The 18,328-nt window shown below is 37.7% G+C and overlaps 1 protein-coding gene, 1 long non-coding RNA gene and 1 pseudogene across 2 annotated transcripts; 1 reads left to right on the top strand and 2 right to left on the bottom strand.

The window, feature by feature from the left end:
- Positions 1 to 6: 6 nt before the first annotated feature.
- Positions 7 to 2,217, top strand: LOC107738751 (uncharacterized). The gene is made up of 2 exons (XR_001639923.1): positions 7 to 1,018; positions 1,104 to 2,217. It is a non-coding gene; the product is annotated as an uncharacterized LOC107738751 (long non-coding RNA).
- Positions 2,218 to 4,190: 1,973 nt separating this feature from the next.
- On the bottom strand, positions 4,191 to 7,392 carry LOC107738776 (UDP-GlcNAc:betaGal beta-1,3-N-acetylglucosaminyltransferase 9-like). Its single transcript, XM_016550622.1, has 3 exons — positions 7,124 to 7,392; positions 5,897 to 5,987; positions 4,191 to 5,762 (listed from the first exon to the last, which is right to left on the bottom strand). Exon 3 carries the CDS (start codon positions 5,663 to 5,665, stop codon positions 4,310 to 4,312), a length of 1,356 nt encoding a protein of 451 aa, XP_016406108.1. The 5' UTR covers positions 5,666 to 5,762; positions 5,897 to 5,987; positions 7,124 to 7,392; the 3' UTR covers positions 4,191 to 4,309.
- A 239-nt stretch (positions 7,393 to 7,631) lies between these two features.
- LOC107738750 (Bardet-Biedl syndrome 2 protein homolog) lies at positions 7,632 to 17,686 on the bottom strand (annotated as a pseudogene).
- Positions 17,687 to 18,328: the final 642 nt, after the last annotated feature.

Genomic DNA, 18,328 nt, shown 5'->3' with positions numbered 1-18,328 from the left:
TTCCAATTCGGTCTCCTCCTCTGAGAATAGCATGGAGGCTGCCCTCAGCCTGCTAATGATCCCGGATAACCGTGTAAACCTGGCTTTGCCACCAAAGCTTTAACCTAGACATGCATCAACATCAGCATCGTTATAATACTTGTGGATGCAGTGATCCATTTCCACACAAGCATATTTGTGTTTTGTTTTTTGCCTAACCTTCTAAAATTTCCATACCAGACGCACCAAAGGGCAAACTGTGAAGCAATTTCTCCTCTGCACGCTAAACACTTTAACAAAAATGCACATGAATTCAACTTCGTTTGCTTTCCGACGAGCAGAGGATGAGAGCAAAGTCAAATGAGGACAAACTTTCGCAGCAAAATTCAAGCCAAGCACAAGCTAGCACAGTATGGATCCAGTGCTGTGAAAATGTTTTTGTGGCACATGAGCAGGCTCCCATACACATTCATAAACTCATTTTAATACCAAGTCAGCAGCACAGATTACCTCCCATTTCAATAGCGTACAGCCGCTTTATGGTTGATTCTGTTATTGTTTTGTTGTTCGTGAGCGCATTCGTTTTGAACATTTGCACTAAAATACACCTAATTTACTTGATAATTGTCTCCTGTCCACTGAGGAACGTTTTAATTGCCGAGTCTCGGAGAGAAAGGACAGCGGGGGAGGGAACGACGACGTGCAATCTGGATTTCAAAGCTAGTAGCGACCCTGACTGGCGAGAAAAGCCATCCACCCATCGCCGTTTCTCCTTCCCGTTGAATGCCGTCAATTTTGTTTGCATCTTTTTTTTTTTTTCGTCCACAGTACAAAGATGTGAAGTTCTTTTACCTTATTCAGTATCTTAGTCTTAACTGCAGAATTGTCTTCTGTCGCCTGATTGCCAAAACGTTAGCCAAAGAAGAAACAACGGTTAGCTCTCTGTCATTTTAAATTCACATCGTAAGAACATTCCCTTTTGATTTGATCCATACAGTCCCTGAATTGTTTTTAGCATAGCAGCTCAATCGATTGATTGGTAAGTAGACGTGATGTTTTCTATAGCCATGTCCATGTCTGTACAGATCTGTAAATAACGTACACCGTTTTCATTGTTTCATCAGCCTAATGGTACCGTATCAGCTCAGCTGACATCTGGAACTCCCCTACACTAACATACTGAGAGTTTCTGCTTTTCTTTGCCAGCCCTTGAGGGACACTATAGCAGCTTCCCTGCACTGTTGACCTGGATGAAGTTGCCTACATTTGACCACTTTCAGGAGGATTTAACTATGATGACTAGACCGTTTTAACTTTAGTAGATGGTTTGTTCACCTCTAACTACTGTTCATTGCCGTGCTGCCTGGCAGCGTAGCCACCCATAGCTGTCAAGCTCGGGTTCTCTGGTGTCATTCCCACCTCCCTTCAGGCTTCTGCAGTGTGTGGTTCAGGCTTATTCTGGCATTTTTAGCTTTCATTAACTGCGCTGGAAGGCCGTCAGTGGTGTTTTTAATATATTTTACCCATAGCTTTTGGTAATTTAAAAGGAAGATATTAACATTGTGCCTCATCTCCCACCGAGCCTGTCTTGACCTTTTCTCTATAAATGAAATCGTTTGAAAAACTGCTTTGTGTATGTCTGAGCATGTAAAGCTAAATTGATAGTTAAAGTCTTTTTTTGAAAATCGTACCTGAATATTAGAGGAACTAAGGAAAAACTGACTCATTGAGTATTGAAAGGATAGTACTATGCGAGTTTATTTCCGCCATGGAAACACAACAAAAATTGTGACGTTTGAATTACACAATTTTGACTTTTTCCTCACAATTATGTGAAAAAGTCAATTGTGAGATGTACACTCAGAATTCTGAGAAAAAAAAGTCAATTGCAAGATGTAAACTTGCAATTATAAGTTTATAACTCGAAATTGTGAGATGTCAACTCACAATGCTGAGGAAAAAAATTAGAATTGTGAGAGATAAACTCACAATTTGTACAAAAAAGGTCAAAATTGCAATGCAGATATTAAGACGCAATTACCTTTTTAATTTTTTTTTTATTCCTTGGTGGAAATAAGCTTCCATGGTTTACTCTGTTCAAAATGCAGCATATGAAAAAATTATGTTAGGAGTCAAAAATAAATCGGAACATGTAGATGGCCCTTCATGATTTGGGGTTCACTAAAAGTGGTTGTGGTGTTTCTATCAAAATACAACCTGTACTTTAAAAAAAAAAAAGACAGTGTGAAGTTCCACTTTAATGAGTTTAAAGTGAAATATGGTTTGATTTTAAAACTGTTTGGGGCTGAGGATCAGATTTAAAATGCACAATTGGAACCTCCGTTGTCAATAAGGAATAACACAACTGCTGTTTTAGTGTCATTTTGGGAGTTTTACTACAGGGAGGAGTGTGGTCTGATGGGCTGATTGCCTGCCCAATCTCAGGTGGATGTTTTATTTTTAATGCCAGGAGCAAGTGAATGCTTAATTTTCATCAAATAAGTTTTGGCTGTATTGTTTCCTCTTCAGACTTTGTCCTATTTTTGCATCGGAATGAATGAATGATCGTCCTGAGGATTGTAATTAGAAATGGACAACCTCCATACAGTGTAATGCGCATATTAATGCTATGTATTGTATCCCTCTATATTGTATGTTCTTCCCCATCCTCTAAAGTGATTATTTTTTGTGGATTCAGTACATTTAACCCATTTCTGGAAATGGGATGTATCCTCGATTAAAAAAAGTGTGTATCTAAATTGATTGCAATGTGGTGTTTTGTATCTCAGATATTTTTACTTCTGTAGATTTAAGGAACATGTACGCGGAAGATCAACATTATCCAGCATTTTTTTGTTGTTTCATTTTTTGTTTTGTTTTTAAAGCAATAATCGTTGTGTTGATGGATAATAAATCAGAATGGTCTGGTGTATGTTTGTCAATAGCTCAGAATGGTGCAACAATACTGTGACCATTAGATTTTAGTTTCCTCGTTGAATCTACTGAAAGCATTATCAATTTTTTTAACTGCTAATTTTGCATTTTGTTCATTAAAACTGTTACAGTGTGTTCAACAAAAATATTTAAAGAATGGATGTAATAAATATGGAGGGAAAGAATGGATGCATCCTTTGTCTTTTGTTAAAAACATCTTTTTTATTCACTTTAAAACAAGCTCAAAGTGTAGTAGTATGTTCATGTTCACAGCAGGCTACTTACTAAATTCAATCATTTAATTCAGTTTAATCTAAATCCCAAAAACAGCAGATCATCCAAAACAATACAGCACAATAATCAAAGAAAAATTGTTCAGTTTGATAAATAGTACCATTTTTCTAATAAAGAATATATACAGTAATAGTCTGTTCTATGATACATACCCCAGTACTTTTTTGCAAGAGAATATCAGTATCAACATAACATTAGTGTCCATTTTGTGCATACAAAATGTGTCCGATTCCCTTGGGATTCCTATACAACAACATCTTTATCATTTTGCTGAAGTCTACAGTAATAGAGGAATAGTTTGAGTGAATGATACAGCTGTGAAACATTTTTAAAGAACCATCTACAGAACTTTTGCAAGTTTTTTTTCTTTAATTTTGCAATTTTTTAAACAGTCTTTTAGATGGATAGTTTACCCTAAAATAATCATTTACTCATCTTCATGTTGTTCCAAACCTGAAATGTTCATATACATTCAGATATTGCGTGTGTCAACACAGATCACTCCCAAGTGTGAAACCAAGTCATGGCTTGAAGGAGATTTTCAGTGAATAAAGACTTAAATATCTCACACAAAGCTACTATATTGCTTCAAATAACATGGAATATAGCGTAAGAGGTGCACAAATCACTTTTTAGAGTATGACAATTAAGGACCATTAGATGTCTCTTTGTATAGAAAAGAGCAGTCCAACATCCTAAAATAATCATATAAGGAAGTCCGCACATGATATGCGGGGAAAAAACTATATATTGTGGCCATGAATAAAGAAATAGTTACAACAACTCGCTCCTTCATTTTAGATCAATCATGGCCAAGTTGTACTAATTCATTGCCTCATTGTAATTGTTAAATTGTGGTCACGATTTAACTAAAATAAAGGAACAATTGAATAAAACGTAGCTACAATTTAAGAATTTGTTCCCACAGCATAATAATTTGTGATTAATTGTTATTTCATTTGAGTTAAATTGTGGCCATGTTGTACTAACCTCATTTTAGTTTAAACATGGCCATGATTTAACTAAACCAAAATGAGGGAAGGAATTTTCTCATAGCCATGGTTTGATGTTTTATTTTCAAAGTACATTCATTATCTTGGAGTTAATGTTCCACAAACACTTTCAACCCATAGTCGTTGTTCCTAAGCTTCTCCTTTGCCTTGTTCTTAGCTGTCTTCCCAATCTTGTCGCTCCACTGAAAGGGAAAAACCGTGGGATCCTGACTGCTATGACACTGAAGGTTAGGGTCATGAAGAAGGTTCCACATGAGCCAGATCTGTGGGACCGTCAAGCTGTGCACCACCATCAGCTCTCTGTAGAAGCAGGGGTCGAAGACCTGGAGGTGGGGTGCAGCAGATGGTCTTACAATTCCAAAGGTGCGGAAGCCCTCGTGACGAGTCGGCTGAAGGCCGATCCTCAGTAGACACATGCCTAAGAAGACATCATCAATGGGGAAGAGTTCCACCTCTTGGCAGGCGAGGTGGAGCTTCAGTGCGGTATGTCCTGACATGACAAAGCCACCTCCACCCGCATAAGACGGGTAGATCCCCTGGCCGTAAATAAACTCTGGGACAAAGTACTTACTGTTGCGTCTGCGAATTGGTTTCGCATTGACGATGATGTCGCCAACAAAAAGATCCTTACTGATCTCTTGACCCTCAAGCATCTCCAAGATATTGTCAATGTTCACATAAACATCAGCATCACCCTTAAAAATAAACTTCACTTTGGGACAGCTCACATTGATCCATTGTAGGAAGTGGATTTCTTTTAGTGTCAAGTTGAAGAAGGTGTCTTCAAAGTCCCACAGGAGGATATCGCTAAAAGTCTGACTCTCATATCCCAACAGTTTGTCCCATAATGGGAGCGCTGTTTGATTTTGGGGCACACTAAGAAGAAAAACTCTCTTGACGTTCATGTTTTTCTGGGACACACCTTCTTGTCCCCATGTGCGTCGAACGACCTGACGTTTGTCAAAGTCCGTTGCTACTGATTTTATGGCGATCAGAATGTGAGGGGCTCCTTCTGGTCCAGAACACTTTGTTGGTTGATCAATTAGCAGCTTGAAGTCCCGTTGGTCTTTCTTTCGAAGGTAATCGTCAAAGTCAAAGGAAGCATGTGTTGGTTGCAGACTTGCTGTCGTTGGGGGCTGGCGAAATTTAGACTTTGCTTTGCTACGTGCTTTTTGAGACTTGACCTTTGATGGTTCTTGTGCTTTAGGCTTGATCTGAACCTCAGGTTTGCAAGGAGGTATGTCTGGATATTTTGAAGAGACCGGCTTTGTTTGCTGTCCCATTGATGCTCCACTGAGAAGGGGTCTCGACCTGGTGGACCCCTGTTCAATGTGCAAAGTCCCCCATACGGGCGTTATTCTTTGATGTGCATATAACAGCAGAAAGAGAAGCACCAGCAGAATCAGGGAGCAAAGCACATCTCCCTTTATATAGACCCTTCTCATGGTGTTACAGGTTTCAGTGTTATTCTTCCTAAGAAATTCTGTTGAAGTCTCATATTCCTCCTAAAGTATTTGGATTTTCTCACAGCCATAGTAGATTCTGTACAAAATAAATGAACAGCACTAGTATTTCCTCCTAAAAATAAAACCTTAAAATGTCTTTTTTTTTAAATAAAATTTACAGTCGTTAAAGTCAATTTCTTATTGTGTAAGATATGTCCGAGTATGACTTACCACAGTCATCCTGGATGTCACGAAACAACAGGAGACACAGGATATTACTTGACCAAAGTTATGCTCCATAAACAGCCAGGACCGCATACTTCTATGAAACAGGATACGCAAACAAATTATAACAGGATCCACATCTGACATCTGTGACAAACTTGCAAACTTAAGAATCTTTTCTGGCACTTCAAAGTAAAATAAATGGTGATATTGTTGAAAGAGCTTAAACTGGTGTCTCTTTCATGTGCGATATCCACAGAAAAGTTGGAGTTGCTTTCCAAGTTCTCAGTCAGTTTTTAAAAAGAAGCCTATCACAACAAAGTTCAATGTGTCAACACCACAAAATACCTCTTTATTTTTTAAGATGTAAATAATGCTTCATTCCTCAAATCCTCTCCTAAATGATTGAGAGGGATTCCGAGTATTGTGAGGCTACATTTACATTTACATTTAGCAGACGCTTTTATCCAAAGCGACTTACAAATGATTGGAAAATGATCAGAAAATGACTATTTTGAAATATTTCCCCTTAAGTTTGTCAGACATTTGTCCTGCAGTCTGATGATAAAGCCTGCTCTTGGAAATTTTTATTCGTTCCATTCTTAACATCGTTACGCAAGTAGGCGGTGAGTTTCTTTTTTGTGTCGAGTCATTGAATCATTCAGTCATTCGATTCGCCAGAAAAGACCATAGTCGAGTTGCCTGTCTATAAATGTCCTAAAACACCCCGAAACAGTTTAAAGCATTTATTTCCACATAAATTACAACATAGAAACACGTTTACTGTATTTGCTCTATAACTGACTTTCATCATGCTTTGAATGAACAAAATCTGGTTCAGTTCGAACGACACTGGTCATTATTTGGACCTCTGAGCCTCGAAACTCAAAACAGCGACTCTTATGAATCTGTGCATGGTCTTGAACGCGAACAATTTGTTCGCTTAAAAGATTCATTCAAAAACAAACGAGGCTCTACATTAACTTTTTTTTTGGCACTCTTTCTTGTGTAATTCAAACATTTAAAATTCACTTTAAACATATAATTATACTTTTGGATAAAATCTTTTAGGCTACCTCATATGCAAACTTATGCTTAAACCCTTAAGGCATACAGTTATGAATGTGCACATGCTTTTATTTTTCAAGTGCATTCATTTTGCATTACATTTTCGCGTTCAGTCTTGTTTAGAACTGTCTTATAGTGTCTCAAACTTTCATTTACAAGACTTACCCAGATGAAGGTGTACCAGCAGAGCTATGACAAGACAGCACTGCAACCAGATCCAAACATCTGCTTCCACTATTAAAGCTGCTGCAATCCACCGTTGCGTGTGCATGCTTCAGAAAAGCTTTTCCAGCTCGCTGAAAGGCGCTACGTTACTAAATACATAAACTTTCTTCATATCAGCCATGTTTCGGAGGACTGATGAGCAGTCATAAGCGCAGGACATTTCTAAATGCACATTTTCAAAGAACAGCTCGTTCGTTGGTCACGTGACAGCTCCGAGATTGTTGGATGCGTCGCGCGCCAGATGCCAGCGCAGCAACTGGAAACGCTTTTGGGAGCGAGGACAGGGAATCGGTACGCGCACGAGATTTATACATTTGTAGACTCGTGTCCCATAGCTGCGCCTTTCTGTTCTCCGTAATGGAAAACAAACCAGCTTCAGCTTCAGTGTTAAACAGCACAGAGGAAGAAAACAGATACATTTATATAATAATTTAATTCAGAAGTTGCTTGTATACAGATAAAATAGCAATGGTTTTACCCACACACACATTGCCTTGGTACACAAAATACAGTCTCTTTGGCTATCAATTTGTCTAAGACTTTACAGTACTGACAGACCAACCCAGTTATTCCTCTAACACAAAACTGCTGCCAGGTGAGGGCTGGAATCCAGATATATCCCCTCATGCAGGCCTTTTTCATTCCCACCAAATTACAGGGCACTTTCCAAGCCAGTTTTGAGGTCTCTGTGGTCTGATATTCCAGACTTTTGTGCTTGAAGATCATTTAGGACCAGATCTTCCTCAAGACGAGGCAGTCCCTGCTTTCATGATCTTGAAAAGAGCATTGATGTTGTTGTTCTTGATGGCATCCCGACAGGCAGTGATAACCTGAGTTTTGAGTTTTCCCACTGAAAAATATATAATAGGCCTATATAATAAATAAATCTGGCACAAATAACTAGCAGACAGCAGAGCAAAGCATGTCCCGATATGGTGTGATGTGAAAACTATGAATACTCACTGACTACCACAGATGTGTCTTAGAAAAATCCACTCACCTCTCAATCTCCCTGCCCTTTGGATGGCCTGGTTAACTGATTTTAGCCGGGCAAGGAGGGCGTTGTGATTATTAGATCTGATTTTATATTCATTAATCAGATCTCTGTTGAGGTCGTACAGCTCAATGTAGCGTTTCTTCATGTTTCTCCTAGAAAACAGTATCATTTATGTGTGTACATTTGTCTTGAGAAAGCGAGAGGACTGATTAATCAAACTAGGGATGCTTACCAATCACCCATGAGTCTGGCATCTTCTGCCTGCACCAGCATATTTCTTATGTAGTTGGAATGATCTGCCATTGCTGCTGTGAGCTTTTGATGCACCGAGTGAAACTCATCCACCTAACATGAACATAAAGGTTATTTACAGCTAAAAATTTTTTTTCAAAAATCTTTATGGAGATGCTGCTATTTCTAACCTCAGTGAGAGTGGCTCGTAGCTCTTTGAAGTAGATAGGAAAGTCAGCTTCAGCCTGCAAGTCTTCTATAGCCAGAAAAGAGGCAAGAGACTGGACCAGATCTCCTGCCAGATCAATGTCATCTGTTCTCAGCGTGATCTAATGAGGCAAAAATAAGTTAGAGATTTCTGAAACATGAAGAGAAATTAGCTCACAAATAATGACACACACACACACACACGTCTGGTCAGCTATCCTTGTGGGGACTCTCCATAGGCGTAATGGTTTTTCTACTGTACAGACCGTATATTCTATTGCCCTACACCAACCCTACACCTAAACCTACCCCTCACAGGAAACTCTGCATTTTTAGATTTTCAAAAACTTAATTCTGTATGATTTATAAGCTTTTGTACCCGTGGGGACCACAATTTAGGTCCCCACCGTGACACGAGTCCCCATGAGTCAGTGTGTATTCAGGTTTAAGTCCCCACCAGGATATATAAACCTGTACCCACACACACACACACACACACATTAAAAGTACCTCTCCACTAGGCTGCATGTTGATTTTCAGTAGACCTCCTCCACGTAGTGCAGTGAATGTGATGTCTGGACTGTCAATGCCCTCAGGCAGCAGAAAGTTCTGGTTTAGCCACATGACCACCTGCAGACATAGATGCATGCCTCATATCTCATCATATTTCATCAATATAGTTTTTTTTGTCATGTCATGCAACACAGTTCCATTATGAGTGTGTCCTTTTACCCTCTGTGGTCTGTCATTGATGCTGAATGTGACTTTTCCTGTGGGTTGTACGGCTGAGGGGTCAACGTTAAGGTCATACATGGAGAAGCGAGGCAGCTGACGTGTGATCTCAAATACGTGGAACTGTGTACTGGAGTAAATGGGGAAGAAGAGAGAAAAAGGAGAAGCGATTTATGATACCTTCATCTTAAACTTCAAGTAACCGCCGATTTTCAAGCATGTTTGGACATTGAATGAATCCTCCAAATGTAATCCATATAATGAAATTTGTCAATCGTCATGATGATATTCCACATGTGTGTACCTTGTCTTCCCTCCCACAAAAGCTTTAATGTGAAGGTCCACTGGAATGTCTTTTGGAGGAATGATGGGGACACGGACACAGCCGGAGAGATTTTGAGCGCTAGGATGAACCAAAAAAAAAAAAAAAAATCACTATTATCATTTAAAGCTTTGTCTATGGAGCACCACACATGACATACAGGATAAAAATACTGTGACAATTAATTAAGATTTCATTCTATTATTTTAACTCGTGGCCACACTGGACTAATTTGTTTCCTCATTTCAGTTAAATTGTGGCCATGTTTTATTAATTTGTTCCCTCACTTGTGTGAAATCTTGGCCAGATTTTTAAATTTGTTTCCTCGTTTTAGTCAAATTGTGACTGTTATGTTAATTGTTGCCTCCTTTTAGTTCAATCATGGACATGTATTATTAATTTTATTCATTCATTTTAGTTATAGGCTATTAATTAATTCCATAATTTTATTTGTATTAAATCGTGGCCACAGTATACCTAAATCAAGGAATTAATTCTTTATTTATGACAACAATATCTGAGTTGACATATTTTAATGTGGCTTGTTAGACTGGCCTATATATTTTTATAAAAAAACTATAATAGATCAGTTGTAGTGCATGTGAATAGTGTTGCAACAGAGTTAAGTTGGATTAACCGTACCATTCGGAGTGGAGATGTTGAGCTCTATGTGTGCTCTCTGGCTCTCTGTGGCTCTTCGTACAGACAAGGCTGTCTGGAGCTGCGTGTTGGCTGGAATTACTCCCATCTTAGATTCGCCCTCAGAAACACCAGGAAGAGCCTAAATCAAACAAATCTCACTGACCAAAAACTGCCTCTGGAACATCAATGTCCATCAAAAACATTTAAACTATAGCATGTATAACCTTAGCATTTTCCTCATAGTTTCGTAATTCCAGCATCAAGTTCTGTTTACGTTGGCTCATCTCCCTGATCAGGTCTTGTTCTACACTTGCATCCATTAGGTTTCCCTTCATCTCCTTACTTGCAGGCAGATAGCCACGTACTGTAGGACGACACATACATTTGATGTGCCAATTTTCAAAGGCAACATGCATTTACGATTAAGTTCTGTCATCTTACCTTCTCCCTCCACAGAGGTGCATATAAGCTGGATCTGTCCATCCATGCGGTAGTCTCCCTCGACAACCCCAGCCACAGAGGATGAGAAATTATCCTTGAAGATCACCTCACCAGTGCGATCACTGCGAGCATCAATCTAGACAGGGAATAGTCTCATTTGATCAGTACGGCAAAAACCTTATAAAGGAAAATATGAGTGTCAATGCTAAAAGACTGACCTTTCCATTGGACCACCCAGTAATGAGCTCAACAACACCATCAGCATTAAGATCAAAGGCATGGATACTCATAGCGTGATTTTTAGACTGAGAAGAAGAAAAAAAACACACAAATGATTTTTGACTCATTTGTGTTGATGCATAATCATGCTCGTCTAGAAAAAAGGATGATTCAGGTTTAGTTTTTATTTTCAGAATATTCCGAGTTTTAAACCATAGTACAATAACTCTCACAATGAAAATGAAGAAAATAAATAATATTAGGTTTAGTTTGAATGGACCACTATGCACTACCTTGATCCTCCAGTAGCGGGCAGTGCGGTCGTACACTCCTACTGTACCATTGGCCAGAGCATAACCAAACCTGCTGCCGTGCATGTGACAAAGCGACGTGACTGTCTGAAAGGAACAGAAAGCAACAACTGTATAAATAAGAAAAAAAATCCCAAAAATTGCCCAATTATTAACCAACTTATTTTCATAACACATACCTCATTTTCTGCCATTTCAGTCACTAGTTCATCCTCTCTAAACACCCTGATGTCAAAGTCATCTGAGCCAACGAGAAGCTGGAAAGATGTGATGTAAATATGAAGGTGAATTTATAAAAGCAGTATTTTATAAATCAAAACAAATGTATTTTGTCATTATTAAGTGAAAGCGAAAAGTATAATGCCTCACTTCATTCTTGCCATCTGCAGTGAAGTCACAAAGCACAAGTGATCGCACATTATCTCCAGTGACCTTTAAAAAAATAAAGGTATATCTATGAATATCCTTTTTTTATATATATATTTTGAAAACACAAAGTAAAATGATCTTACTGTCCAGAACTGGTCATTTCCCTCAAAGTCAAAACCTTGCAGAGCACAATTTCCTCCAATGATGGCGAGGGGGGACTGGATATCTCCTAGTTTTCCCAGAACAATGGCATTGGCCCCATCAGTCACCTGTTATGCAATAAGCATGTAACAAACATTTCTGTCTTACTTGGATAAGAACCACTCATAAATATAATCTATTAATTTCCTGATATAAATAACCTAAGAAATCCACTATAAATTAAGGATTTTTTTTTTTTTACATATCTGTATATTGTATATGAGACATGCCATATAAACCTTGCCTTACCTCCTTGTAGAAGATGTCAGTGTTGTCATGAACATCATAGGCCAACAGGTTGGTTTGAGAGCCAACGAGCAGCGTGTGTCCTGTGGTGTTGGGCCCCAGAGTACCAGCCGTCAGACAGCTCACTGCCTGGTTGATATTGAGGAGTGAGATATCGTTGTCCTGGGTACTCTGACTCAGCCGGTGGGCTGCTGGCCTCTGGCCTCGAGTGTGAGGGTTATGGATAAAAACCTGCATGGGTTTAGAAGTTAGACTTGATGGTAATGTATGGAAAAACACAAATAGATAAATAAGTAGAAGACACTATGGAAGCTTGTTTTGGCCATGGGTTTAAAAAAAAAAGTATTTTGATTTATCTCAAAGTTCTGAATTTTTTATTGATAATTATTAGTTTATATCTCACAATTCTGACTTTTTTCAGAACTGCGAGATACCCAAAATTGTGAAATATAAAATCAACCACAGGAGCTGCTTGTCAAAACAAAAAAACTGTGTTGTGGGGAAAGCTAAAGGCTATATAAACATTTACATAAGAGCACTATGAAGTCCATTGTAATCAAATTCAACAACTAAGGCAACTACTAAGATTAAGCTGTGTTGCCAATGTGAGCAAATACTGTCAGATAAAAAAATGGCACTTGTCAGAAGAAAACAAGCTTTTTGCATGAATATTCTTGAACAAAACGTGCTTTGTAAATTTGTTGAATTTGATACTGACGCCAAGGGAAGAATAACTATTACAATGAGTAATCCAATATAATGTTACATAATATATAATACTTCTAACTTACCTTCCCTGCTTGCGTGGCGGCTGTGAGGCATGGGTGTATTCCATCATATTTTCCAATGGCAACCATGCGAGGGTTAATTTTATGGTTCAGTTTAAGGGTGAAGATGGGCACTAACATGGTGGCACAGCTCAACGGCAAGATCAAATCTGTTACTAACAAAAAAAAAATCCTTTGAAATAAAATGTAAACAGATGTTAAAACAATGGCCAGGCGAACATTCACAGCATATACTAGAAAAATCACAATCAACTGCCTCCTACATGGATATATATATATATATATATATATATAAAGAGTTTACCGAGTTTTTAAAATTTTATCAACATTTTTCATTTCTAATATTCAGTTTTACTGAGTAAATTGTTTGCCCCTGTGGTTATTTGAAATGTCAAATGTACTTTGTGAGTACAGTTCTTCTGAAATTATTTACCAATATAACTCAAATGACAAACAGAATTGAAACCATTCAATACAGCTTTTAAAACGGACTTAAACGGAATTATTCATGTGATCATTAATTATTTTATTAGGGTTTACATAACTGGTCATTTGTTGATTTTCCCCCCACATATATTACTAAGTTGAACTTTTGATTGGCAGCTGATTGTTGTATTTCATAGGTCCACACTAAAAGCCTAACCAGGGACAAGTGCTTCAAATGAGCTATTAGCAAGAAGCATAAATTAGAGCATCTGCTGCTCAACACTGTCAAATTAACAAAGAAATATATAAATAATCATTTACATAATTAGAATGCATAAAAATTAATTTAAAAGCCTCTCTGTGTAAAGCAGGATGAGACATCCAACCAGCAGACTGTATTCAGGCTTCAGTAGTGCTTTCTGCCTCTTCTCTGGGTAGCCTAATAGAATAAACAGCTTACGGTGCTGCTCGCCCTATGGGGCTCCCGTTGCCTAGCAACAGTAGGCAGCTTGTCACGGCATTATGAAGCCACTGTTGCTAGCATGCTATTCTTGCTAATCCTTTTAGTTTACTCGTCTGCTCACCAGGTTTTTTGTTTTGTTTTTATGAATTTTTACTTTGTGTTTCTACTTTAACATATTAACTATGCCACGCCATTTGGATTTAAAACGAAGAATTTAGATGCTATCAATGTGTTAGCCAGATTCATGCTACATGCAACTCAGTGTATTCTCTATACGCTGGCTAAGAATAAGGGTGCTAACTCTGCGTAGCAACACAGAATTCGTGCAGAACCACTTTATATTGCGCTGGAGAATATGTGCATATTGATATTGCATGCACTGTAATAGCCTTGTGAGTTATATTACATGGAAAATTGTCTTACCGCAGCCGCTAGCTTGTTCCCTGCCCGGTGTATTCACTATTCAGGCTGTACCCAGCAGGACAGACTGATGCCCATAACTTGGAGAGGATTGTTTTCAGGATGTGCAGTGAGCACGCGCAGGGGTCCTGATTTGAGAACGTAACAGAACGGCTTTAATAAAAGCTGACAGTTTGAGATGAAGGGTGAACTACTCGAATCATATTTGTAATTATGTAGTTTGTAGTTTTCTGAAGCATCTGTATTGTAGAGGAATTTGTTCAGCAAATGAGAAAAGACTTGACCTGGATTTTAAAAAAAACATTCATAGACATCGACGGGCAGTGTTGGGGAGTAACTTGTTACATGTAACGGAATTACAAAATAAATGTAACTGTAATCTGTTACAGTTACTGGGGGAAATGTGTAAATAAATTACAGTTACTTATGAAAATGTTAACGAATACAAAGGGGGTTACATCTGAATTTTTTCACACACATAGGTTACAGATTTTATTGATTTATTTCCCAAATTGCATTGACTGCTATAAAATATGAGACACCAATGTTGCAGGAGTTTAGGACACAGTATAGGACACATGCTTATTTGATAACTGATTTATTTCCTATTTGTATTTAAGTATAGGCATTATTTTTCAAGATTAACTGTTTTTTCCAAAACATTGTTAGATGCCAGTGTTTCCTAACATAGCTATGCAAAGATTTGATTTCAAACTAAATATCATAGCTATTAAACTATATCATGTTATGATTTTAAATCAGTTTTTAACCTCAGAATGATCTCAAAGTAAAAAAAAGAGGTGTTAAAGTCTGGTTTTGTGGTGGCTGAGCTTTAAAATTACTTTTTTTTATTATTATCTTCATTCAAGTGATGATAGATTTTGAAAGTCTAACAGTAATCAGAGTTGAGTCCTACAGTAAGGTTAAACCTGCCTGGTTTAAATGTTTCAAAATAATTAACAGCTGAAAACATTTGTTAGAACTTTAGAAAAGTAATCAAAATGTAATAAAATGTAATCAGTTACATTACTTTAATAAAGTAATTGAAATAGTTACATTACTTATTACATTTTTAATAGGGTACCTTGTAATCTGTAACTTATTTCTAAAGTAACCTTCCCAATGGAATGGTGGAAATGTGGAATAGTTTCTATTGGATGTAAATAAAAGTCAATTCGAAGTCACTTTCCTGCTTCTAATCCTATGATTTAGTTCGCCCAAGAATGAATGTTCTGGTATCATTTACTCACACTCATGTCAATCCAAACCTGCATGACTTTTTTCCTGCTGTGGAAGGTAAAGGAAGATATTTTGAAAATTGTCTAAGGTTTATTTATTATTATTATTATTATTATTATTATTGCATTCATTGGAGGCCAATGGTAACCAAAACTGGTTACCAAAAAATTCAAAATATCTTCTTTTTGTTTCTACAAAATATAGTCTTGCAAGTTTGTAACGACATGAGGGTGAACAAATGACAGATTATAAAATAGTAGTAGTTTAATTACACCAATACTGAGGTGAATTAACTTTATTTACAATACTAGCTAGCTACCTTAAATTTTTTTCTGGCGCTATTTCAACAATCAAGAAGTTTGTTGAGTATTTTTGGCGACGGTCTGTTCTATCAATGTCTGGTTCGTGAATTAATCTTTTTTTTTTTTGTAGTGGGTATTTAATAACAATTTATTGAAATTATAAATTGAAATATACATTCATTTTAAAATTTCATTCCGTATATTTACATTCCATTTCGGTACAGTGGTTGTTTAACTAGCTACATTTTGAACGTGCTCAACACTGGATATAACAAATCATTAAAATGACAGATTATTTATTAATAAGGTAGGCTATTTCACAGAATATTAAACGTCCACTTGTTGAGTGAGCATAGCTGTTCTGAATGCGCGTTTGTTTGGCATTTTAATGCTTGAATGATCTTCACCCCCAAAATCCAAAGACACTCTGCACTCGTTACTTTTCAGTTATAATGAAGTGATGGGTAATGGAAAAATACTCCCGGTCAACAGCGAGTGGGTTAACGAGTGCAAATCAATTCTTCTGTTTACTGTCGTCTTGCCAGCATCCTCGCCGAGTGCAGACAGGGGGAGCACGTGCAGTTTCACACAGACACGTCACAGTTAGTTTCACTTTAGGTGCCGTGTGCAAAAAGTGACAAACGACAAACAATTACATGGGAGAGAATAAAGCTTTCAAAAATTCAAAATGTGCCTGTACGCGAACATCTTCTAAAGACGCCCTCGATGGGCCTTATCTGCTTGGTTCGTGAATTAATCTTTTTTTTTTTTGTAGTGGGTATTTAATAACAATTTATTGAAATTATAAATTGAAATATACATTCATTTTTAAATTTCATTCCGTATATTTACATTCCTTTTCGGTACAGTGGTTGTTTAGCTAGCTACATTTTGAACGTGCTCAACACTGGATATAACAAATCATTAAAATGACAGATTATTTATTAATAAGGTAGGCTATTTCACAGAATATTAAACGTCCACTTGTTGAGTGAGCATAGCTGTTCTGAATGCGCGTTTGTTTGGCATTTTAATGCTTGAATGATCTTCACCCCCAAAATCCAAAGACACTCTGCACTCGTTACTTTTCAGTTATAATGAAGTGATGGGTAATGGAAAAATACTCCCGGTCAACAGCGAGTGGGTTAACGAGTGCAAATCAATTCTTCTGTTTACTGTCGTCTTGCCAGCATCCTCGCCGAGTGCAGACAGAGGGAGCACGTGCAGTTTCACACAGACACGTCACAGTTAGTTTCACTTTAGGTGCCGTGTGCAAAAAATGACAAACGACAAACAATTACATGGGAGAGAATAAAGCTTTCAAAAATTCAAAATGTGCCTGTACGCGAACATCTTCTAAAGACGCCCTCGATGGGCCTTATCTGCTTAAATTATAATTTATTCATGCTTAAATACGCGTTTATTTGAATATTTAGTAGGGCAGTATCACTTTGCCTTCTTACAACAATCTAAAACCATTAAAGAAGCTCACAAACTGAGCAAGTATGACAAAGTATGGTCTTTTATAGTTCTCTTTGACGCTAACAAAATAGTTTCTTGTTAATAAAAAGAATATCTTTCACTTCCCAAAAAAGAAAATAACATACAAAAGCATCGAATTCTCTAATCACATAAACACTCCGCAATCAATAATCAGCCCGCGGAGTGGAAATGGTAGTTATAATCGTATAAATACCACATTGATGTGAATCAGGGTGGGATTGGTGATTCCTGATAGTTTGATACTTTGCACCCAGTTTCATTAATGAGTCACCGTGTGCAGACTGGAGCGGGCGGGCTTTTGCGCTCGGTCTGTGTGCAGTCAGAGCTGTATAAAACCAGCGCACGATCAGTCCTCTGGTACCTTCCACATCAACGCATTCACAAACCGAGTGAAGCAAGACTTCTAAGGGACTTTCGGACTCTTTAAGGATACTCTTGAGGGAAAATGGATCCTTGCGATTGCGCCAAGAGTAAGTGTTTTAGATGTTGACTTTACAATGATGCTGAACTTACTTTTTGTACTTTGAAATCTAGTTTCTTAGACTTGCAATCAGTCAACATATAAATTTCAGCAGTTATTGGTGTGTGTTGCTTTATTTCACATCTTTCTTGTATTTGTACACGCCCATGTAAGTTTCAACTTGGAGGGTTGGCTCTTGCCCAGTTGTTGCTAAGTGCTATTTTAGTAATGCACGTTTATTTATAAAGGACAATTAAACGCGTAAGAAAGTATTCACATGAAACTCCTAAAAGTCAAAGCTGCATCGAGGGGAGGGGGAAGTAAACATGTGTTTAAAATCTGAGATGATGCTTGAGTGCAATAAGTAGGATGCACTCATTCAACAAAGGCAGAGCTAAATTGTTTTCAGTCTGAATGTAACTGATGATTGGTGTATCTGATCTACTGGAAGCTGGTTCCAACTGTGGGTGTCAGAATGGTTAAAAAAAAGCGACTCACCTTGTTTTGAGTGAATCCTTGATGTTTCTAACTGACTTCATAACGACCAGTTTTTTTTAATGTGAAATCCCACCACAGTGATGGAGAAAAATAAAATGGTGTTCAATTGATAGGATGCAGATAGCTGG

This window comes from Sinocyclocheilus rhinocerous, unplaced genomic scaffold (assembly GCF_001515625.1).
Source record: "Sinocyclocheilus rhinocerous isolate Xijiao unplaced genomic scaffold, SAMN03320098_v1.1 scaffold1938, whole genome shotgun sequence".
In the NCBI taxonomy this organism is placed as follows: Eukaryota; Metazoa; Chordata; class Actinopteri; order Cypriniformes; family Cyprinidae; genus Sinocyclocheilus; species Sinocyclocheilus rhinocerous.
This window is presented reverse-complemented; position numbering and strand designations above follow the sequence as displayed.